Here is a 24,113-nt window from a genome sequence, read left to right on the forward strand (position 1 = left end):
ATTCCATCATGTGTCTTGCCAAAGGAGAGTTGCCCTGTTGCTGTTTTAGCTTAATGTGTATTCATCTTCTATATGTTATGTTTTTTTAAAAAATGTTAGATGCAGGGGTCGAACTCTGAACCTTTTTCCGAGTACGCCTTCAACGTATCAATCTATTCGCTATGTTATTCATGTCCATCTGATACTTTCTTCTTCTTTATGATTTGCATTTTACAATGTTTGTCAAAGGAAGCAAGTAAATGGGAAAGTATTGAAACTATTGAAGTTTAAAAATGTAACACCACAGTTTCATTCCCTTTCTATTTTCAGCTCAAATTAGTATTGAAATGGAGAACAGTTTTTAAAATGTAGTTTTTTCCCTTCAATTTTCTGTAATTAGGATTACATTAAGCAAAATATATATAAACAATCACAAATTAGTTTTATTCGATAATCAGTGTTAGTGGCCTAAAATAATTAAAAGTAGGTAATGTAACCTTCTCCGCCATGGCTGCAAATCGGTTTCTAGGCCTTTATTACAATGTTTTGAAGCTAGGCGTGTTGACAAAACTTCAAAAAATGCATGACATTAAAGTGGTCCTATTCTTGCAAGTCAATGGTTTCAATTGCACTGGATGTTGTTGAACATAACTAACTATGCGTAGTTTTGTCTTTTTACCAAGTTGTATTTAATATTTCAACCATTTATGACTCTTACCATTACATATCTCTTATTTTGCGTGTCATATACTACTAAATGTGATAAGAACAATTATTTTCTAACGACAGGTTTAAACTCAACTAAAAAAAGCCAAAATTCCTATGATAATAAACTCGATGAAAATTAAATTGGCTCTCTTTTTCAAAAAATAAATCGGCTCAAAGTTGTCCCAATTAAAAATGTTCAAAACCGAACAAAATTAATAGAAACACCTCAAACTGAATCAATCCAAATCAAAACTGCAAAAAAATTGCATTTGATAAATATATGGGTCATGTTAACTTGTTTCCTAAGGGCACAAGTTAAGAAACTAAAAATGGAATTAAAAAGTAAATTTTGTATTGAAAAGACAAAATTTCAAACTCTTAATATATTGAACGTACAATTCCAAAAAAAAATTAATATGTTTAGTTTCTAAACTTGTGCCCAAGGGCACAAGTTAACATTTCCCTAAATATATTTGGATCAATTTTTGACTCAACTGCATGGTATGGTTTGATTTGCGGTTTTTATTTTACCAACCGAACCAAACCAAACAAAACCGCAACAAGAATATTAATCAAACATATGTCACATAGACCAATACTCATAAAAATTCAATGGAAATTTTACAAACTGACTTTTTTTTTCTCTTTATAATTGAGACTAGAGCGAGTATTAAGTTTCACAAGCATCAAAGAGGAAGTTCAACATATCATACAAATAAGGATGAGAATAGGACATACCGACTAATAGGGCTCTACCGCCTAGTCTATGATAGGCTCTAGTCAGACTAAATTGTTTTTAGATAGAGAAGGCTAATGGTTTTTTAAAAAAAAAAAAGTTTATTTAGTTAAAAAAGGTTGAATTACATGTCACAATAAGGTCTTTTAAATTTACCAGATCAATTTACTTAAGTACTATAACTAAATTTTGTTACTTTTATTATCATATTAGATTTTTTACATTGAATAAATTATAAAAAATTTAACTTTACTTCTTAAAAAAAAAATTGTTAACTTTATCTATAATTTAAGCCTAATAACCTACATTAAATTTTTCGCATATTAAAATGTATGATTAATTATTGTTTTGGTCCTCTTATTTTAACCCATTCATAAAATTGACCCACTATTTAAAAAAAATCAGTTTCGGTCTCTTCCGAAAAAAATTGACTAAAAAAAATGATTATGTAATATATTTTAAATATATAATTTGATGATGTTTTGTCAAAAAAAAAATGTTATAGAATGATCAACAGTTATAAAATTACAAGGAAACCAAAAAAATTATGTTCTAGCTTCAAAAAATATTCATTTTTATATATCAATTAATAATATGTAAATATTTAATCCACATGATGATCCTACAATGTCATATCATAGTTCGTGTCATTTAAAATGTATCACATTCTTGTTCTTAAGTCAGAAAATTAAGGGAGAGATCAAAACTTGGAGAGTTTAAATTGGGGAAGGGGGTTGAATTCTTTAATTATGCCTAAAATGTATTATTATAAATTATAATTGAAATATGATATTACATGAATTTATTAAAAAAAAGTTAGATTCTTTAAAATGTCATATTAAATATCAAAATGAAGTTTAATCTCATTTTTTTTGTCTTTTTTTAGGGATTAATCTCATTGGTCCATTAACTCGTTATTTTATTTAAGCATATTACTTATTTAAATACGTTCATATGAAATTGTTTTTAAGTAGGTTTACAAGTCATACCAGACTTTCAAAAATGATAAACTCAAACATATAAAACTAAGTCTATTACAAACTACAAATCAAGATTTTCGACCAAGCTTGGTCTATGTCTTGCAAAAGTTAGTTCGACCTACCCTATTTCACTCCTAATTTCCTGTACACTATGAAAAAAAACAAAGACAATTTTTTTATCCCCTAAAAAAAGACAATTTTTATGTATTTCAAAATATTACCATTTTTCTTTTATTAAGTATGTGTTTGCTTGTAAAAAAATATAATTGATAAATAGTTACTAATATTATTTTGACTTTGTTTCTTATTAGTTTTTAGAAATGAATTAAACCAACAAAAATCAGTGGATTTAACTCAAGCGGTTAATACGAATCGTTTATGAGATAACTCAAAATTTAAATCATGATTACAACAATTCTTACTCATATTTTCCACATCTGCATTCCTACCTAACAGAATTACTATAGTCTCATTTCATTTTCATAGGGAGAAATTCTTGTATAATCACAAACCCAAATTAAAGTTATTTAGAGACACATTCATAAAATACATATCATTTAGTTATTTCAAAGATACATGATATTTAATTATTTTTGGTTTAAATGTGTCATTGGTCCCTGCACTTTCATCAGATTTTGGCATTGGTCCCTGCACTTTTTTTTGTTTGACATTGGTCCCTGCACTTTGTAAAAATATTGGTATTGGTCTCTCTGTTAACTTTCTGTTAAAAAAAAAAACACAAAACCAACGGAGTGCCACGTGACCCAATCATTTCACGCCACGTGGCACCAATATCAATATTTTTACAAAGTACAGGGACTAATATCAATATTTTTACAAAGTGCAGGGACCAATACCAATAGTTTTGTGTTTTTTTTTAACAGAAAGTTAATAGAGGGACCAATACCAATATTTTTACAAAGTGCAGGGACCAATTCCAAACAAAAAAAAGTGTAGGAACCAATGCCAAAATCTGATGAAAGTGCAAAGACTAAAGGCGTATTTAAACCATTATTTTTTCTTTCATGTTTTTTATATTCATGTGAGTGTGTCTAAATGAATTTTATTTAGTTTGTGTCTAAGCAAGTCTACCTCTTTTTTTTGGTGAAGGTCAAACAAAAAAAAACAAAAGCCAAATAGAAATCGAAAGCATCAAAGTTGAGCAACGAGAGCAGCCCATCAGGAGGTGTCACCCAAGTTGTTACTCCAAGAGTAGAGTTCCTCCCAACCTAACCTGCACATATATTGCCTTCACGGAGCACATATTTGAACGCCAAACCTGGGAGATGATCTAACAAACTTGTGATTTTAGCTAGTAAAGAAGCATAAGCATGGAAGGAGTGAGATTGTGTGTCCATAAGTAGGTTTATGATCTCAGTGGAGTCTGTCTCACACTCAACATGCAACACCAAATTGTTTATCAAAAGAACCAAACCATTATAAATTCCAAACAACTCAGCGATAAGTGCATCGCTGCGACCATCATTAGATGAGAATCCAGCCACCTAATTTCCCGCAGCGTCTCGAATCAATTCACCTGAACCGATGACACCAGTTTGATCACAACTGCCATCCACATTGAGTTTAAATTTATTCAATGGGGGAGCTTTCCATTTGACCTTGCTTGTATTATTAGCAAGTCTACCTCTTCCATAGGAATTAATCAACGGTTAAGACAAAAAAAACATTAACGAATTTTTCAAAGTAAATATACCCTTTGTGAAAAGGATAAAAAAGATGGGGGAAATAACATTTACATCACATGAGGACATGTTGTTGACAGAACTTACGACCTTGGCAGTGGTCACTCGACACTTCATGTAATGGAGCATCTCTTGATTCTAGCTGTTTCAAGTTCCTTCCTCCTCTACAATTGACAACTTTAAAAATCTTGAGTGGAGAAATCTTTTTCAAGCTAGATTGTGATACCATCATGAATTCACGACCTTCAAGAATGATCAAATAGTCCATTCAATTCCTTTAACCTTAGTATATCCAAAGCATAACCCTTGAGTTTATACCATTTTTTGTGCGTTTAACCCTAGTATGGTGCCTATATATAAAGTTTTGGAGTGTGAACCTAATAAAATCAAACCAAACACATTTTATGGAAGAAGCCATGATGAGTAAGATTGCTAATATAGTAAGCAAATCATTCAAAGGGCATATCTCCTTTGGCAGGTATAATGGGTGGTTGCTAGTTTATTTTACATCTATATTAAAATTTTATGTGTTTATTTATCAAATAAAAAATAAAAAAAACTATCATGGTAAACAACTTGCCAAAGGAGAGCTGCTCTTTGAGTGTTTAGCTTAGACATTGTCTCGCCCTGTGAATTCAATCATCTAAAAGTCTACGATCTTTCCAAAGAAAGGTAACCGTAAAAGACAATTTTATTTTATTTTGTAACATTTGATTTGTTGCTTTTTAAAATCAAAATTATGTTATTAGCATTCCTCTAGTGTTATTTGAACATCAAAATACAAATATCATATGTGACACTATATGTGTTTTATCTTCTTTTTTTTATCTTTTACAACTTACAAGCATTTTAAAAATACATATACAAATCAAAGAACGTCGTATTTGATATCAAAATTTTGAAGTAAAATTGTCTTCATTGTATGGAATCTGTTATGGACTAGATCTAACATATTATGCAGCACAAGATACACCGGATCAACACGAAGCAGTACTACGTACCTAGAGTCGAGTTGAGACCTGTGATTCACAACCAGCCGCGACAACGTTGAAGAAGACATTACCCCATGAAGTATGCATATTTTTGCTTTTCAATATCACGTGGAGTACAACATTTTGGAGCTCAAACATAACTAGCCGGGAGCCATTGGAGGAAACCACCTCTTGATATATTGAAATGTAACGTTGGTGTGGCTTTCATGAACAACAAGGTGGGAATAAACATGTGTTTAAGATATCATGATGGACAGTTTCTAAAGGTCAAAACAATTACTTACTCTCCATTGTTATCGGGTAAATGAGGGTGATGCTCTTGCTTGGCATCTGTTTAGTGGACTAGTAACTGTGGTTTGATAATGTTATTTTTGAGCTTGATTCAAAAGTAGTAGTAGATAGTTTTAACAAACCCCTACCTGATTTATCTCGCTTATGATTTATTATTAGAGATTATATATTTTTTTTGAACAAGTCAAAATGAGATGTATATATTAACAATCAAAAGTTTTGCTCCCTAACACAAGGAGCGTATAAAGAAGCAAAACAAATTATTAGAGATTATATATTATTGTTATTTGTTCAAACTCGATGGTCAAGATGTTTGAAGAGGTCACTCATTTTAAATTTTCATCTAAACACATTTAAATGCAATGTTGAATGGAATTCAATGTTAGTGCTTATATGATTGACTTAAAGAAAAATATAATTCTCTCTCTAGTTTTATCGGTTATTATACGCATACCTTGTAAACTACTTATATATTTGCATTAGCAGATAGAGAAAGTAGGTGAGTGAATAAAAGGCAATGTGTCTACTCCACACAAGGTCGTAAATAAGCATTTATCAATCGGAAATTGTTGTTTAGGCATTTAACAATTGCTTACGGAATGGTAGTTAACTAATTGAGTGTTTTAGATGTCTGTAAACAATTGATAGGTGGTTAAAGAGTGATCTCCTCATCAATCATGCAGTGACCCACCCACACACCACTACTAGTCGACGTCATTCTCAGAAGTTGCGACCCTAATTGAGGCCAAAAAAGAAAGTGACAAGCAATTGCCGATGTTCAGCATCCAACGCCTTCAACAACCACTCCGGTCGAAGGTCTTAGGTCCGGAGGATCACTGGATATCAACATATAATTACATATATTGCTTCCTTAAATCATCAACGTTCAACTAATTAGGAATTTTCACTTATTATACATACATTCAATATGCATTTCAAACGTTTCAATTGAGATACTATAGTTCATCACACACAACATTCTTATCGAAACCAAGACATATACATAATAGTCAAAGAGTGATATAATAGATTGTAAGTGGTTTGGACTAAGAAAAAATAAGATAAATCATCAAAAACTTTTAAATAAGTCAAAACAACATTTATGGGACAGAATAGCTAGCCCAAGTCAAGAAACTCTATATAATTACAATTTTTTCTTTACAAAAACATGTTTTTTTAAACGATGTCCGTTGATATTTGCAAATGCTTCAAAAACACGTTAAGTATCCATCTAAGAGATATCCACATGAATATGAGGCGAACAACGATATCATTTTTATCCAATCGAACGAGTAGCGAATGACTACTAATAAACCATATGCCTACTGTTGCCATCATCCCTACACATAGATACATGATATATATATATATATATTATTTTTTTATTGTTGGTACGTATTTTTAAGGTTGGGTTGCTTTACTCCTCTATACCAGACTAGAAGGTAAGGCAACCCGCCAACCCCTGATTACGCAACCAATCTTGCATAGTTGCATGTTCTTTTTTCCTCATGAAACAGTACTCCAAACTTTCTTTGCGCTGTTTCCTGCAATTTTGCTTTTTCTTTTTCGTTAATTGCATTTCACTTTAGTATATCAGTCAAATTCACTTTCTTCTTTTTTGAACAAGAGGCTTTTCTCATCATAAGCATGCCTCATATTCATTATTAATTGGTTGCTGAGCCCACTCTTTTAAAATTCACACATTAACACACGAATAAGCATTGAACAAAATCATATAATGCAATGTTTCATGCTACTATATTGGAAACTATTTTAATATTATGGGCCGGTGAGTTCATTCAATATGTTCAACTTGAATGGGAAAAAAAATCATTGATTTAAGTAATGATACACGAGCCATATAATCATGAAACCTTTTTATTTGTTTTATTTTTTATTTTGGACTTGTGTTTCTCAACCCTTAAACATTAAGCAAACATTGTCCACAACAAGTACTTAGAAAAATTCTAAAGAGGCTTTTCTTTTGGAGTTCATCGATAATGCTGGCTTTAATAGCGACTATTCTGTCCTCCACTTACTATTGCTTTCGAGTATCTGCCTCAGTGGCTCCACCTTTTCAAACCTATAATTCTACACACATAAATGTGTTTTTATCTTCACTTCAGTGCTAGTAATTTACTCATATCAAATTTTTTTATTTTTATATATCAAACAAATATTTATCTAGGATTCAATTCATTGTCGATAGATATGATAACCTCATTAATAGATATATAAGTATATGGTTATGTTAACTTATGTTCTTAATTAGTAAGATACATGTTAAGAACCTAAAAGTAAAAATATTTTTAAGTTTTGTGTATTTAATTTATTATAAATTCAAAAAATAAATTCAATGTACACATTCCAATAAAAAATTATTATATTTGATCCATTAACTTATGCCTTAAGTATATTTATTTGTACTAAGTTTTATTTGATTCTTGAGACTTTATCTGACACTAATAAGCCTCTAACACTTAACTTATCTAAAAAAATTCAATAAGAAAAAACCAAATGAGTTTTGTATAACATTTATTTTTATAAATACTTTTTTATTTTGTCATTAGATTTAGAGTATTACACGAAACCTAATAACTAAATTATCTTCTTTATTCAAATTAACATTTATTTTAAGTGTATTTTTATTATATGACTTCCAAAAGTTATTACAATTTGGTTGTTAAAATGTATCACTGGTCAAACTAAATAGTTTTCTTGCAGCACTTGTCTTTTTTGAGAATCAAATTGACAATGCAATCAGTCATGGTAAAATAGACTTCTAGCTTATTTGGTCAACATTTTTTTTACCATTCCTATAAAACTAAACCTATGGTTGTATACATAAACATCCTTAATCCTAGCACATCTTATTTGAGAACCGTGTACATTACCTCAACTTATGGAAAAAACTCATGTTTTCTGCAAATTAGTAATCAAGAAAAAATGCCTTAAAAAAGAAAGGCAAGGTGGGGATGGCTAGATAATGAGAGGAAAGTTAGCTAAAAATTGTAATTAGGTGCAACAATAAATGCTTTTGCTCTTTTTTCTTTCTTTTTTATAACGCGTAACAAAATCATCACAATACAATAATAATAATAATAATAATTCACACCTAGTTGGTTTGGCAGCATGTGGGACACATTCCAAAACGACAAACAAACTATGAAAGACATAGTCCAAATTGTGTTGCCTGACCTCGTCAACATGTTCATACAATTCAGTATCAGCCACTCAGATCCAGACACAAAACCTATAATAATTTAGAGAGACTCAAACATATTTTTTATCTCAGCAAATATATATATCACTATTTTATAAAAAGAATTATTTGGTTTTAGTTATAGTAAAATACTAAAAAAATGTGTTTAAGGATTAGTCTCTCAAATGCAAAATTTCTAATTTTCTTTTCTTACTAACATGAATTTAGGACTTTCCTTAGCAAGATCCATGAATATAGCATGGTTTGTTTTAGTCTTTAAAACATTTATTTATGTTGTAATATAAGGACTAAAATGAATAATTTCAAACCAAACATATTATACCATAACTAAAAGAAAATACTAATGTCCAAAAACTTTTGTTTTAATCGGGTATATTCTACGTGTAATTTTAGAGACTAATCTTACGGGAATAAAAAAACTCGGTTATTTATAAATAAACCTACTGCAACTGGATATCTTGTAATATTCTGTATGTAAGTTTCTCAAACAGAAAGTATCAATAATTCCAATAGAACAAAACAGTCAAACATCCATATAAAAACCAGAATTGTCTTTGAGTGTAAACAAAACAACAAAACATAAAAAATGCAGACATCACTTAACCAAAAACCTGTCTCTCAAGGTTGCTGTCCAACCTTATTGTTCATCAAATCATCACAACAATCTCATAACAATTCCACAACCAAACCCAGAAACAGTTCTTCACATTGCCGCCAAACCTTTGCATCAACATCATCCTCAATTTTTCCAAACACCAAATTCACAAACCATGAATCTCTTCCATCACTTCATGAATCATTCACTGAATTCATCAAAGTGTATCCACAATTCTCTGAGACTGAGAAAATTGACAGTTTAAGAGCCAAAGAATATTATCACCTTTCTTTCTTAAACCAATCTTGTCTTGATTATATTGGTATTGGTCTTTTTTCCTATTACCAACGTCAACAACATGATGCTTCAAAAACTCAATTTTCTTCTCCTTCAACTTCAACACCGTTTCAATCTCCACAACAATATTCTGATATTCCCTTCTTTAGTATTTCCTACAAAACTGGAAATTTGAAGACTTTATTGCTTCATGGAGGGAAAGAGTCAGAATTTGAGTCTGCAATGAGGAAAAGGATAATGAAGTTTCTTAACATTTCTGAAAATGATTATTTCATGGTTTTCACAGCAAATAGAACATCAGCTTTCAAACTTGTAGCAGATTCATATCCATTTCAATCTTGTAAGAAGCTTCTGACAGTTTATGACTATGAGAGTGAAGCAGTGGAAGCAATGATTAGTACTTCAGAAAATAGAGGTGCTAAATCTATGTCAGCTGAATTCTCATGGCCAAGACTAAGAATTCAGTCAACAAAATTGAAGAAGATGATTGTTAGTGATAATAGTAAGAAGAAGATAAAGAAGAAAAATGGTCTTTTTGTATTTCCACTTCATTCAAGGGTAACAGGAGCAAGATATCCTTATCTATGGATGAGAACAGCACAAGAGAATGGTTGGCATGTTTTGATTGATGCTTGTGCATTAGGACCAAAAGACATGGACAGTTTTGGTCTCTCTCTATTTCAACCAGATTTTCTCATTTGTTCATTCTACAAAGTTTTTGGAGAAAATCCATCTGGTTTTGGTTGCCTTTTTGTCAAGAAATCTTCTATTTCCATTCTTGAATCCTCCACTTGTGCAGGAATTGTCAACCTTGTACCAGAAAGTACGCAATTTAATCTATCAGAAGATTCTTCATGTAATAATCAAGTAGGAATTGGTCAAAAATCACCATCTATTTTACAAGAACAAGAATTATCTGCTTTGAGTTCTTTCTCTGGAAGGATGCAAACTCCACAATTTGTAAAAGTTGAAGCAGATCCAAAAGCTCCACTAGGTTCTGAAACTATGGAGGCAAGGGTAGTCGAGAACAATCAAGTTAAGACTGTACAAGATAGTAAAAATGAGAGCTTTAACATTGAATGCAGGTGTTTGGATCAAGTGGACTCTTTAGGATTGACACTGATAACCAACAGAGGAAGGTACCTTATAAATTGGCTTGTGAACTCATTGCTTAAGCTAAAGCACCCTAATGATGAAGGGGTTCCCTTAGTCAAGATTTATGGTCCAAAGATAAGATTTGATAGAGGTCCTGCTTTGGCTTTCAATGTTTATGATTGGAAAGGTGAAAAAGTTGAGCCTGTTTTAGTACAGAAACTTGCTGATAGAAACAATATATCTCTTAGCTATGGATTTCTGCATCATATTTGGTTTGCAGATAAGTACTCAGAAGGGAAGGGAAGAGTCCTACAGACAAAAGAAGGAAGAGGAGAGAAAGTAATGGTGAATAAAAAGAAAGATAGAGATGATTTGGGAGTGACAGTGGTTACTGCTGCATTAAGCTTCTTGGCTAATTTTGAAGATGTGTATAAACTATGGACTTTTGTTGCTAGGTTCCTTGATGCAGATTTTGTGGAGAAGGAGAGGTGGAGGTACACTGCTCTTAATCAGAAAACAATTGAAGTTTAATTACTACTCCTATGTAAATTTGATTTATTCTTCTTGATCTTTGGATTATAGAAAACTGAAAAATGTGTGAACTTGAATGAAGATTTTGTGTTGATTCTCCAAGGGAATTAATCAACTTATTCGCTCATTTATCTGACAAGTTCGCAAATTATTAGACATTAATTTATCAGTTCAATATATTTACTTTTACTAGTTTCCTGTATCTTATACTTGCATGCTTCACAGATTAAATATGCAAACTATTTCAAGAAGAAAGAAATCAGTAAACCCTTCATATTATTCAGTTACAGAAGTGTAGGTCTCACCACTATCATATTATCCTGTAAAGATGGTTAGCATTAACTGTCTTTGAACAGATAGTAAAGGGAGAATTGCATTGCATCTGAGGACCTATAAGGAGTTGATTATTTGGTTGTTGTGCTTCACAACTTGTATGTATTTTCTTTAATGATCAAACTGTAGTTTTGGTACATAACAAAATTTTAAATGGAATAGGTCCAGAGTCATAATAATTATCCTTCTAAATAATAAATATGCCAACTCACAACCATTTCTAAGCATATGCTAGGGCTTTGAGCTGAATACTAGAGTTTTTATTCAAGTACTCTATTATAGTTACTGTCGATATGAAATGGTTTGCCTCGTGTTTTAAGCTTGCTCTTCTCTAGGTCTCAAGTTCGAATCCTCTTGTGCTAACAATACCTGTGTTGGGCAAACTCCATGCAGGGCTTTGTCTTGCCTTCAATTGAGTCCCACTAGTGTACGATGGGATTGGTCATCCAGATTAATCGGTCTTTAGATGGATATACGGAGTTAAAAAAAAAAGTTAATATCGATGTAATTCATATAAATAATTCATATAAAGATCAAGCCATGCCAGTTCTGTTGAAACAACACAAGGAGGGTTGAAATCAATGTTGTAAGGTATTGGTGGTCCACAAAAACTCTATGGTTATGATGCAAGTAAACACATATTGGTTCAAGGTTTGAATGGACCTGTCAACAAACAAAGTCATGTCTCACTATGTCTTTGTTTGAATTTGAAAGGTTTGCAATTGAACTTTAAATCAATTTTTTTAATATGTTTGATCCTACTAAGACATGTAAAATAATTATTTCAGAACCCTTTCTGATTTGGCCGCTTAGGCACGTTGCAAGAGCTAGGAATTTAAATATCAAGGTGTGTTATGTTATGTTGGTATAAAAATAGACAAGAAATTAAAAAAAAAAAGAACCAAGTTCGAATGGAATCGTCATATTGAAAATTTTAATGAGAATAAAAAACTCTACTGGTAAATCAGGCAATAAGGGATTTGACTTTGATACCCTTAATTCTTTGTTCATCTTGTTTTGACTTGGACATTGACATCTAAAAATTGTTTGAAGTCTTGCATTTATATCCTTATTAATCAACCACGTCCAAGGACGAAATGCAGGCGATTAATTAAGAAGATAAACTCAAGGTCCTTGATAGAAATTTTGGCAAGTGTACCAAATACTATCGAAGTAGTAAAAATATCGTTCCCACGAGGACTGTGTTAATCTCAATTTAGCAATAACGTTAATATCTAGGATGTGTAAATTTCTTTTAGTGCCCGAGGCAGTAGTTTTGATTGCATAAATTTAAATAACAGAAAATAAGATAGTTTTGGAAAAGACAAGAAGAGAGATGAGATCAGGTCTTTCGAATCATCGATGTTCCCCTAATTGGTATAATGCACCTATTTGTATTAATGATTTTCTAGTTTCACGATAGTTAACAAAATAGCTCTAATCAATCCCTTGAGTTAGGACCCTCTTCTCAAACTACAGCCCCTAATTCCTTAGGTGGTCTAATAATTCTCGAAGGTTTAAAGCACGTTAACCTAATATCACTAACAAACGATTATCCATTCCTAGACTAACCATGTTTATTAGAACAATTCAATTAGGTCTAAGTCGAAAGCTAGGGTCAGTAGTCATTCGTTCTCACTAAATCATGTTTATATTTGATCAGGATATAAAAAGCATTAAGAACAATTGAATTGAATAAAAACTAGATTGTCATTAATAATAAATAGAGTTTCACAACAACATGGATCAATTAGGGTTACAAGAAATCATCTCAGACCTAATCTCTAAGAGATTTAGCTACTCATAATTGAGTTTACAAATAGCATAATCAATGGAAAAATTAAAACATACATAAACTGGATTAGAGATGATGAAATCGCCCCTTCTGCAGTCTTCTGGGTGTTAAAATCGCACTTTAGCTCTCCAAAATCGTAACCCTTGTTTTCAGAATAGTCTTCAGCTTAAATAGGCAACATTTTCTGCGTCCAAAATCGCGCCACGCCTCATAAAATCACGCCACGATTTTGAAAAATCACGCCACCAGAAATCGTACCACGATTTCCGTGGCAGAACCAAACCTTCATTCTGGTCACAAAATCGCGCCACGCCACTCAAAATCGCGCCACAGTTGCCAATTTCCAGCACTTCCAGAATTTCTGCTTTTTACACCCCCAGGCTGTCTAAAATTGCTACAGACTCAATAAAAACATCAAAACAACTGTTTCTTCAAAATCTTGTATTTTTCATGCTTTCCTTGTTGTTTAAGCTTGCTTGTGAACTCAAAATTATCATAACAAGACTCTAAAAATAGCAAATGACTGACTGTCATCAGTCCTATTTCAATATTTGAATGCAAACAAATAAGAACTGAGTCCCAAATTTAAACAAGGGAACAACTTTATATCGTGAAAACTATGATCTTGAATAACATCACAACGACATACTTGAATTGTAGTCAAAGTCTCTACTTTTTAATCAAATCACCATGTATTGTGTCAAAGAAACATCAAACAGTGATAATTTATTTGTGAAATATTCGTGAAATTGTGTTCGCTATGAATAGCAATCCTCTTTAAATAAATCAATTTCCCAAAATCCCCAAATACTCTTATATGTTGACAATTGTTGTAACGCTAAAATTGATAAGATTTGAATTCCGACTCCTTCACTTATTTGTAAGTGAGTTTCAATGATTGTTGTCATTTCGTCTATCTAAACATTTGTATCTAGTAGTGACATGTCTTATACAATACCTGAAAGTTGGCACAAGATTTCAAAACTGGAACAGCATGTAAGGAACAAGATTATTGATGTTCCCACATCAAAGGAGTGTAAGAAACACCACCAAAATAGCAAAATAACCTCATCGATAATTAACTGCCGATAAATTTTAACCGGCGGTCGTTAACTGCCCATGAAAATCGAAGTTAAATTTACCATTTCACGATGTTTCTTAACTTTGTGCAAAGTGTAAACAACAATTTTCAAGGAACAAACCCATTCCTAAAAGCTCAACCACATATTAGTGTTCCAGCCCAAGGTAATTGGCCCAGTGCATGCATGGCCAAAATCACCACGTTGGATTACCCATGACATGGATTTACTCATAACACCCAAATCTGGAAAATATCATGGATGTACCTAATTTGCTTAATATATTAGTATCATTTCTGTGCGATTCTATCTTATTATTTTAATTGAAAATAACTAAATATGTTAAAAATATTTTTTATGTTTATGTTTTTTATTGTTACCCTCCGGTTTTTAGGGTAAAAGTCAGCCCTATTAATATCGAGTTCGGTCGAGAGGTAGTGAAGTCTTAAGGTAAGTTCTTGTTCTTTATTTTCCAGCTCTTTACATTCTGTCTTTTACTTTCATGTTTTTACATTTTAATCTCTTGTCAACTAAGATCATGACTGAGTAGACTTTTCTAATTGGGATTGTTGGAATAATCTTTTTTAATGATTGAATCCTAATGTTAGGTTTCTCTAATCTAATCTCATCATTATTAAATTTTTATATCAAATTTCAAACGAAGAACTAGGAGGTGAAGTTTAATATTAGATCAAATGAGATTAGATAAGATAAACAAAACATGAGAATAGTTTTGTGAGTTTTTGGACAATAAGGTTGCACTCAAAGAGTCTCAATGATAATAAACCATGAGGATAAGCTTGATTATTGTTGAGATACATTCATGTATTTTGAGATGAAACATGAAATACCAAAGAACACCTTGTCCTTAGGAATAAATTCATTATAAAATAGAGAAATAGATGGAGAATGTTTAAGATTTAACATTATGATGAAAACTTCAATCCCATGACGTTTTTTAATATCTGAACTTTAATCTAAAACACCATTACTCTATTCATTTTCAACTAATCAAAACTAAAAAAATTAGATTGATAATTACTTTAATTTCTTGTGCATAGATATTTTTACTACTCGATAGAACTGTGCACTTCCAAAAACCTATCATAGACTAGCAAACTTTCCAATATAAAACACCAACATATCATCAGCATTGAATGAATGGGATGGGACTCTAACATTTCTTGTTTAGCTAATTATCATAAAAATTGGTATGTACTTTTTTTATCAAGGACAAAAAATTAAAAAAGTGGCTTGAAATATCATTAAAAAACTTGATTATTGTTTTTTCGAATAAGTTAAACTAGCACATTTAAATTGATACTGATAAAAATTGATCTAAGATCTTTAAAAAAGTACACTCTCTAAGATCCCAAGCAAACATTAACATGCTAACTCAAGTGGATTTAAAACATGATTTTTTGTTAAAACAAACCAATTTTATTCTTCTTTTGTCTATAACTCGGTGATTTGAGTTAGAAAAAATCAATATATATATATATATATATATATATATATATATATATATATATATATATATATAAGATTTTGGGCTCAATATCTGCTACTATCAATTCTATTTCAAAAAACATTTATCTTTTCTTAAGAAATTGATTACTAACATTTGTCTTCTTTTTTATACAATCACTAGCATTTTTTTAAAAGAATGATGTTTATATCATTTCATTACCAATAATTTGTTCAATATAACGAAGTACATTAGTATAAATAATGGGACTGGCTAATAATGCGGCCACCCCTGCTAAATGGTGAGCTTCCTCATTGACTTGTCTCCGAGTAAACTCGACCTTAGAGTTGGTAAACTTGGTGTTGAAGAGACGGCGGCATGTAGAGAGAACCTGGGCAAACTCTATGATGTTAACGCGATGACCATTAAACGCATCAGTATCAGTCTTGGAATCCAAAGAGAAATTAATATTGTCAAAACCCATGTAACCCATCCATTCATGCGAATAAAAGAGACCCAAGGCTTCCCCCCACTGGAATAGGACACACATGGGTAACCGGGATCACTTTAGCAAGCACAAAAACACATTCGTCATTGCGAATAGAACTACATATCCTTGTTCTATTGAATTGATTCGAAATAAAGGCATCTATGTTACATTAGAAACGACCATGTTGTGGTCTTTGCCAACAAATTTCAGTCGTACCTGAAGTAACTTCGTTGTTCTGAATGGTGGGAGAGAAAACAACACTAGATGCACTTGAGGTAAATGTAGTAAGCGTGTGTTGTGGAAGCACATGCGACATCTTAGCTGCCATATGAGGGGTGTTAGCCAAACTCCAGTCTTCGATTAAATGAAAAGCACGATCAATAACTTCTGGTACTATTTGGTGACTTCTTACCGTAGCTATAGATTGTAGTGCTTCCATAAACTCCACAAGAGAGCTGCAAACCTTTGGGAATTGTCTCGCGAAAGTTCCTAAATGGTAGATAATATTGCATCTGTTGCCGAAGATGTGTTGTTGTGCACACTATTAATCGTATCGCCAATTTCGCTTCTATGCCACACCTGCGCAACAAAAGAACAATTGAAAATAACATCGTTAAGGTTTTCAAACGGTTTGTTGCAAGTGACACAATTAGTAGAGCAATGCACTGCTTTATCTTAAAATCCAACATGTGTCGGCAAACAATCTCTGCACATTCTCCATATTAAATTTTTAACCTTCGGAGGAACCCGCAGCCTCCAAACACCATCCCAATTAAGAAATATAATTTTCCTTCTTTTCAAATATATTGATTATTTGTATCATTTAAATTTTTCAACAACATTCCTTTTTATCCATTAAGAAGAAATCTACGACTGTTGACTATGAATTATACTTTTTATTTTGAAATGGAAAATAGGAGCAAAACTAAGAGGTAACTGCGTGGCATCATCCCATCCATTCATCTAATGTAAAAAGTATATCCAGCCATTAATCCTATTTCATTGTGCAAATAAATACTGATCCTGAGGGACCCTCTCTTCCACACGGATATGTGGGGCTCTCCACCATTGTTAGGGTTTGTTGTTTCTCTCAATCAACACAATTATCTTTTTTTTTTTATTTTTTATTAACAAAAACCTCTTCGAATTCTCAATTAGTCTTTCTAATCTTTTGCAGTGCCTGAAAGATTCAAACACAGTCAACGTATCAAAAACTCTGTTTCTCTGCAAAACAAAGTAGGCCCCAAAAAAAATGATTTTTTTCTTTTCTTAAATTTGAAATCTTTTTCTTTTTTTTTTCATCTGGGTTTTGATCATTCCTTAATGGGTCTTTGTTAAATTTTTATTTGTTAATTTTTGTTTAGGATGGAAGTGAACCCTAACGGCGGCGATGTTTTATGTGAAGAAAACAAAACTGACAGTACTGAAGTATCTCCGTCGGAGACGACGGAGCCTGCGGCGGCGTTAATGAAAGAAGAGCTAACGGAAACGGAAAACAACAGCCTTATTCCGGTGCCGGTTCAAACGATGACAGTGGCGGCGGCGAAGAGGTCATCGAAAGACCGTCACACGAAGGTGGAAGGACGTGGTCGGAGAATCAGGATTCCGGCGACATGCGCCGCCAGAATCTTTCAACTGACGAGGGAGCTAGGTCACAAATCCGACGGAGAAACAATCCGGTGGTTGTTAGAACAAGCTGAACCTTCTATCATTGAAGCAACTGGCACCGGAACGGTGCCAGCCATTGCTGTTTCCGTCGGAGGTACGTTAAAGATTCCAACATCATCTCCGGCGAGACCAGACGGTGAAGATGCTCCGGTGAAGAGAAGAAGAAGAGCTTCAAACAGTGAGTTTGTTGACTTGAATGATCAAGTTTCAATGTGTTCGGGATTAGCACCAATTGCTCAAACCGCATACGGTGCCGCCGCCACCTCCAGTGGCGGTGGTAGTGGTGAAAATGGTGGTGGTTTAGTTCCATTATGGCCTGTTGTAAGTAACGGTGTTGGGTCTAATACAACAGGACCATTTTTCATGTTCCCAAATTCAACTCTAATGAATCAGCCACAGTTTTGGGCTATTCCTGCAGCACCATTTTTCAATGTGCAAACAAGACCTATTTCTGATTTTGTTTCTGCTATGCAAATGCCACAAGAACCTTCAAATGCTGCTACTGCTTATGCAAATTCTAATGCTTCATCTACTTTGGCTCCTAGTTTGAGTTCAGCAACTTCAACTAGTTGTTCTGCTACTACTTCTTCATCCTCTGCTACAAATACTCAGATGCTAAGAGATTTTTCTTTGGATATTTTTGATAAGAAAGAGCTGCAGTTTATGGGTTGTTCTTCTGCAAATTTGGAATCATCTCCCTCTTCAAATTGAAGCTTTAAGTTGGTAGAAAAATGTGCTTAGACTTTAGAAGTTAGAAAAGCTAGTCAATATCTTCTTTTTTTTTTTTTTTGAAAATTGGAGCAGAAAAGCAGAGATAGCTTGTGTCTATCTGAATTTTGTCTTTTTGGTTTTTGGCCAATGCGAAAGAACACGTCTTGAATTTTTGTTTTTAAAGAAATCTTTTTTGTTTGTCTATTTATCTTATAAATTTTATTATTTCTGCCTTTAATATTTATTATGGTCATTTTTCATATTTATTATTGAGAGTAAAAAATAATCAAAATTCTAACAAAAATTGTCAAATAGTCACTTTATATATTTATTGTGGGTTCAACTTATATAATATTTGGGGCGATATTGGTCAAAGTGTACAAACAAACAAAAAAGTGTGGTGAAAGAGAGAAAAGAAATTCAGTTGTGACATTAATCATTGATTTTTTTTTTTTTTGAAGGAGACATTAATCATTGATGTAAATGCATTTGTTAATAATTATTGAATTTTAAGTATGTTCTTTGGTGTGCCACCATCTAAACTTTTTTAAAATATACAAATTGAAATGATCATTTTTTAAAAATATTATAGAAAAAAAGGGTTTATTAAGTTTTTAGTCCTTATAAATATTCACAGTTTTGTTTTTAGTCCCTACAAAATAAAATCACACTTTTTAGTCCCTGTGACATTTTCCTTAAGTATTTTAGGGACCAAAAATCTTGATGAAAATTTTTACAGGGACTAAAAATGCTGATGGAAAAATTTTATAGGAACTAAAAATGTTGATGAAATTTTTTATAGGGACTAAAAAGTATGATTTTATTTTGTAGGGACTAAAAACAAAATTCTGAATATTTATAGGGACTATTTACTTAATTAACCCAAAAAAAAATACATAAATTGATTCAGAATAAAAAATAAAATAAAACTTGTTTTTCAAAATGCAAATGTAAAAACCACTAATAACGGGAAGAAAAAAAAAACGTCATCGTGAGCATGGAAAATGAATAAGATGAAGTTATAGACAAGTGTGATACAATTCTGAACAAATAAGATGAAAATTATATATTAAATGAAGGAAATGGAAGAGTTTGTTGTTCTTTTAGATGAAAATGGAAATTGATTGAAGAAAAAATCAGTGAGGTCTGCATTATTTCTTGTTGAATTGAGGATAATTTATCCATAATGACAAGTAAAATTCAATTTTAAAACAAATGTGATAAATATCACATACTATCAAATAAAGGAGATGAAGAAATTTAATATTTTTGAAATGAAAATGATAACAGATTGTAAGAAAAAATATGAAAAAAAGGTTTTTTTTATATTAAATTAGCATGTTTTCTTTTTTGGTCAAGTTAAACCTCAATCCATATATCTACTAACTGAGTTAAATTTACACGGACTTTGTTTATATTTTCTATTAAACAATGATCTTATATCATCGATAAAAATGTGAATTCTTATTTTATATTGAAAAAAACGTAGATAAATAACCTCAAGTTTGGGGAAGTAGGCAGTGCAAAAAGAAAATTGAATTTTTGAGTCAAAGGTAGTGCCAGTGGGTCCAACGTCCCACCGTGCGGGGTCCAGTTTACACGTGCGAAGTCGTTTATAATTATCCGATAATTCTTAAAACGGTGTGAGGTTTGGGCTACCTAGCAGTGTGCGTGGCATTAGAAAAATGGGATCTTAGAAAGGTCACGTGAGTTTCTATCAGCACGTGATGTTTGTGGGCCCCAAAAATGTGGGTGGGGAAAGGGAAGGGTCCGTGGAGCATGTTTAGTGGCTGAACTTGGGCCACGAGATTTGGTCACGTGATTGCTGGATTATGGCACGTGCCCCTATGATTTTTTGGGACCCTCTCGTGTTGTGGAACCAAGCTGGCCCCAGTACACGTGTCGACTTTGCTGTTATGTTTGTGGGTGGACCAATATTTTGTCCTTCTCAAGGTACTTATATATAAGTGGTGAAATCAATAAAGTAAAGGTATGCAAAATGAAAAACTCCCTCCGGTCTAGTGGTGGAACCTGGATTTTTATAAAGTTCAAGCAAAATAAATTCACAATACATTTAAGAGGATTTACATAAGAAATTGCAAGTAAATAATCAAAAATCTATAAAAATTGTCCAATTTATAAGAGATTATATAAAAAATTCAGGAGAACTTACATAAAATATTGCAAAAAATTTGGGCCACTTGTCCGGACTCGCCGGACTTTAGAACCGCCACTACTATCTCCTTTCATTTATGCTACCAATTGCCCATAATTTACCTTGTGTATTATGACAAGAAAATTATAAATTCCATGACATAAAGTGTGGATGTTCCTTTGCATCACAAGTCTACACATCCTGCTAGTCCAAGTTCCTTATACCAGATTCCTATACATTTTACATCTAAAGCACCTCTGCAAGCACACCTACATAATTTGCAGCACACGCAAATAATGCCTTCAGTATTTTATAACTTGTTTAATACCTCAATGGCCAATTGAACAAATACTTGTGATGACTGATGAGGAGCTCAATAGTTTTGCATGACCCTGTGTTTCATCAAAAGATGGCCAATGCCTTTTATGTAAGTGCATGTGTATCCCAAAGACTGGTCCATGAATTTAAGGGATGGAGCAAAAAACTGCATAAACATGATATGCAACAGCTCCTCACTCCTCACCCTGATGGAGCAATCCAATGTAGATGTTTTCAGGGATGGTGTACTGATTGGGGGACGGAGAATGATCATCAAGTGAGTAGTGACTAAACAATGCGGCGATATTCAAGAAGGATCTGGTTGTTGTAGACGGTGGCGAAGCTGACATAAATTTTACGAGGGGCCATATATAAAGAAAATATATATACTTTTAAAACCAATATATTAAACTTAACAAAATGAAGGAAAAAAAATCATAGTATTTTTTACTTTATATAAAATGTAAATTAAAGCAGCATAAAGGAAATAAAATAAAACTATCAATATATAGCCACTTAGGCAAGTTGAGTTTGATCCAAAGCTCACATAATTTAATTATGGAGAAGTGGGGTGTCCGGAGTTCGAAATCACGGAATACCGATACCTATTTTAATATATACAATTAAGTTGTTTGTAACAAAACTCATTCTGTACTTAATGTCAAAAGAGAGGTGTTATCTAGCGACAAGTATTGTCCCGAGAACATCCTGAAGCTGATGTGTTTGATGCTGGAAGGGTGTGAAATCCGGATGTAGTGGAATAAAGAGTTGTGGTAGGTATAATTTTGGTCAAAATAATGACATGTCCTCTCGTGAAACAATTCGCTATGTTTATCATTATCCATGTCAAAATATGACGATTAAATTTATCAATCAAGTGATAATATTTTGACTTTTCTATTTATGTTCGTTTTTCCTCTTATTTTTTAAGAAATGCTAAGGACACACTCTCAAACACACTCTTTTAACACTCTCCAATGACATGAGGTCACATCACCTCCATTTTTTATTCTTTTACCTGTTAACCTGTTCTACAGGTTGAGAAATAACAACGTTTTTTATTTTATTTTTTCTTTAACTTAGACTCTGACTTCATCTTCTCCGAGACTCCTTGCTCTCTACAGAGGAAAATTCTACAATTCTTATAAAGGTGGATCTGCCATGGGTATTCTGTTCATGATTTTTATAAGCATCGGATTCATACAAACAATTTTTTTACCTTGGATCGAAAACCTGATACGAGGGAGATAGATTGTGGTTTGTATTGAACCTATAAACAAAGGTACCCAAATCTGGCCTGTTTAATGGGAACCCTGTTATGAAGTTTAATTAGAAAGATTTAGGCTTTGATGTTTGAATTGAGGAAAGATTGTGGGGATTGAAATTTGATGAAAAAAGATTGTGGAAATTGAAGTTTGAAACGTGAATTTTATCCAAAGTGAAAAAATTGTTTGTATGAATCATGTTTTCTATGGTGATGTTTTTAGGTTCCATTGTTTAATCCTGAACTTGAAGAGTCTGTTCTGGATGGGAGGTTGAAGCGCAGGAAGATGAAAATCTTTAATTACTATTTTTTAGTTAAATCCAAATAATAAAAAATAATAAGTAATAAATATAATGAAGGATGGTGGAAACCGGTTGCAAGTCATGGTGTTAAAAAACTGGATGACATGGCAAATTGTGAGTGGAGTGTGCTAGAGGGTGTGACCCTAGCATTCCTCTTATTTTTTTCATTTGAAGAGATAAAGACACACAAAATTTTGAAAAAAGTAAAAAATAATTAATGATGATGAAACTTAATTGATGGTAGAACTCACATCTTATTTTTTTTTGTGTATCTCTTTCTAAATTACATCATCCATTTATGTTATTTTCAACGATGGAGACAATCCTTATTCATCTGCTTGTAGTAATAATTGTCTTCCATTTATGTTATTTTCAACAATGGAGACAATCCTTATTCATCTGCTTGTAGTAATAATTGTCTTGCTTTTTTCAATTTCTAAGTTGAATGTGTTCGGTAATGCTTGTGGGTTTTGTGGTCGATAAACTATGATCCCCATTTTTTTTTTTAATTTGTAAATTGCTCTATTCAATTATTATCGACGAACAAGAAAAACGTATTCACAAAATAGAATATTCCAAGGAGAAGAGAGGAGTATATAGATACAAATTTTATTGTTTTAGAATGATGATATAATTGTGAATGCAGTAACCGAAGTTGAAAATTGAAAATTAAAGTTTTTTCTTGATCTTTTAATTTTGTACATGTAAATAATTTGTATTTTGTTTTTCATGGCTACCACATGATAGTCGCCCATTGGATGTTAATGTGACTTTTTTTTTTTTTAATAAAGATGTTAATGTGACATATCATCAGTGCTAAAGGATAAAGATATTTGATTTTGCAAGAAGTAAAACAAGAACAAAAGTACAAGGACCAATACCAGAATTCACTGGGACTTGCCATATATTTAAACCTGTTTTTAAATTGTAACAGGAGGCAATTATTGACCAATTTTCCATTCACTCAACCAGAGCAGCAAATTTGGTATGGTGTAAACTGTGAAGTAACAACAATGTTCGTTTATATTTATTTTAGTTTTTTCTCCAAACCGCCCAAATTAGATAGCAATTTTTTCGTGCACACTATTATACTCCATCCCTCGTCAACTAACTGCACAACTCAACTTTTGTAAAATATAAATCTGTACAACTCAACTATCCTGAAAGGTATATATCAACAGAAGAATTCTGGAAACAAAATGCTACCAAACATTTTTAATGTACTTCTATTTTGCGGTACACCTGAATAATAATAAAAAAAACAATTTTACAAGGAAAATAAAACCTTGACAGCCTCAATTATGAAGCCCTTGACATAGTCGCTATCAAATTGTTCTGTACTTTTAGTTGATTATTACTGAAGGCATGAGTCTTGGTGGATTGATATACTAGCAAGGTCC

General features: G+C 32.3%; 3 protein-coding genes across 6 annotated transcripts; 2 read left to right on the top strand and 1 right to left on the bottom strand.

Moving 5' to 3' along the window:
* Nucleotides 1-9,088: 9,088 nt before the first annotated feature.
* LOC11411651 (molybdenum cofactor sulfurase) lies at nucleotides 9,089-12,323 on the top strand. Of its 2 annotated transcripts, none has more exons than XM_013614255.3 (2): nucleotides 9,089-11,093; nucleotides 11,857-12,323. In XM_013614255.3, exons 1-2 carry the CDS (start codon nucleotides 9,199-9,201, stop codon nucleotides 11,927-11,929), a joined length of 1,968 nt encoding a protein of 655 aa, XP_013469709.1. In that variant the 5' UTR covers nucleotides 9,089-9,198; the 3' UTR covers nucleotides 11,930-12,323. The 2 variants fall into 2 exon arrangements, with proteins under 2 accessions (XP_013469709.1, XP_024625420.1); XM_024769652.2 differs by lacking the exon at nucleotides 11,857-12,323 and adding an exon at nucleotides 11,356-11,617.
* Nucleotides 12,324-16,042: 3,719 nt separating this feature from the next.
* On the bottom strand, nucleotides 16,043-17,378 carry LOC112416307 (uncharacterized). Its single transcript, XM_024769680.2, has 3 exons — nucleotides 16,708-17,378; nucleotides 16,512-16,616; nucleotides 16,043-16,370 (listed from the first exon to the last, which is right to left on the bottom strand). Exons 1-3 carry the CDS (start codon nucleotides 16,982-16,984, stop codon nucleotides 16,303-16,305), a joined length of 450 nt encoding a protein of 149 aa, XP_024625448.1. The 5' UTR covers nucleotides 16,985-17,378; the 3' UTR covers nucleotides 16,043-16,302.
* On the top strand, nucleotides 17,236-18,843 carry LOC11414668 (transcription factor TCP19). 3 transcript variants are annotated; one of them, XM_024769674.2, is made up of 4 exons: nucleotides 17,236-17,371; nucleotides 17,473-17,531; nucleotides 17,660-18,716; nucleotides 18,766-18,843. In XM_024769674.2, exon 3 carries the CDS (start codon nucleotides 17,661-17,663, stop codon nucleotides 18,672-18,674), a length of 1,014 nt encoding a protein of 337 aa, XP_024625442.1. In that variant the 5' UTR covers nucleotides 17,236-17,371; nucleotides 17,473-17,531; nucleotide 17,660; the 3' UTR covers nucleotides 18,675-18,716; nucleotides 18,766-18,843. The 3 variants fall into 3 exon arrangements, with proteins under 3 accessions (XP_024625442.1, XP_024625426.1, XP_024625433.1); XM_024769658.2 differs by having other exon boundaries at nucleotides 17,660-18,843; XM_024769665.2 differs by lacking the exon at nucleotides 17,236-17,371 and having other exon boundaries at nucleotides 17,397-17,531; nucleotides 17,660-18,843.
* The last annotated feature ends 5,270 nt before the right edge of the window (nucleotides 18,844-24,113 follow it).

Source organism: Medicago truncatula, chromosome 1, assembly GCF_003473485.1.
Source record: "Medicago truncatula cultivar Jemalong A17 chromosome 1, MtrunA17r5.0-ANR, whole genome shotgun sequence".
Classification (NCBI taxonomy): domain Eukaryota; kingdom Viridiplantae; phylum Streptophyta; class Magnoliopsida; order Fabales; family Fabaceae; genus Medicago; species Medicago truncatula.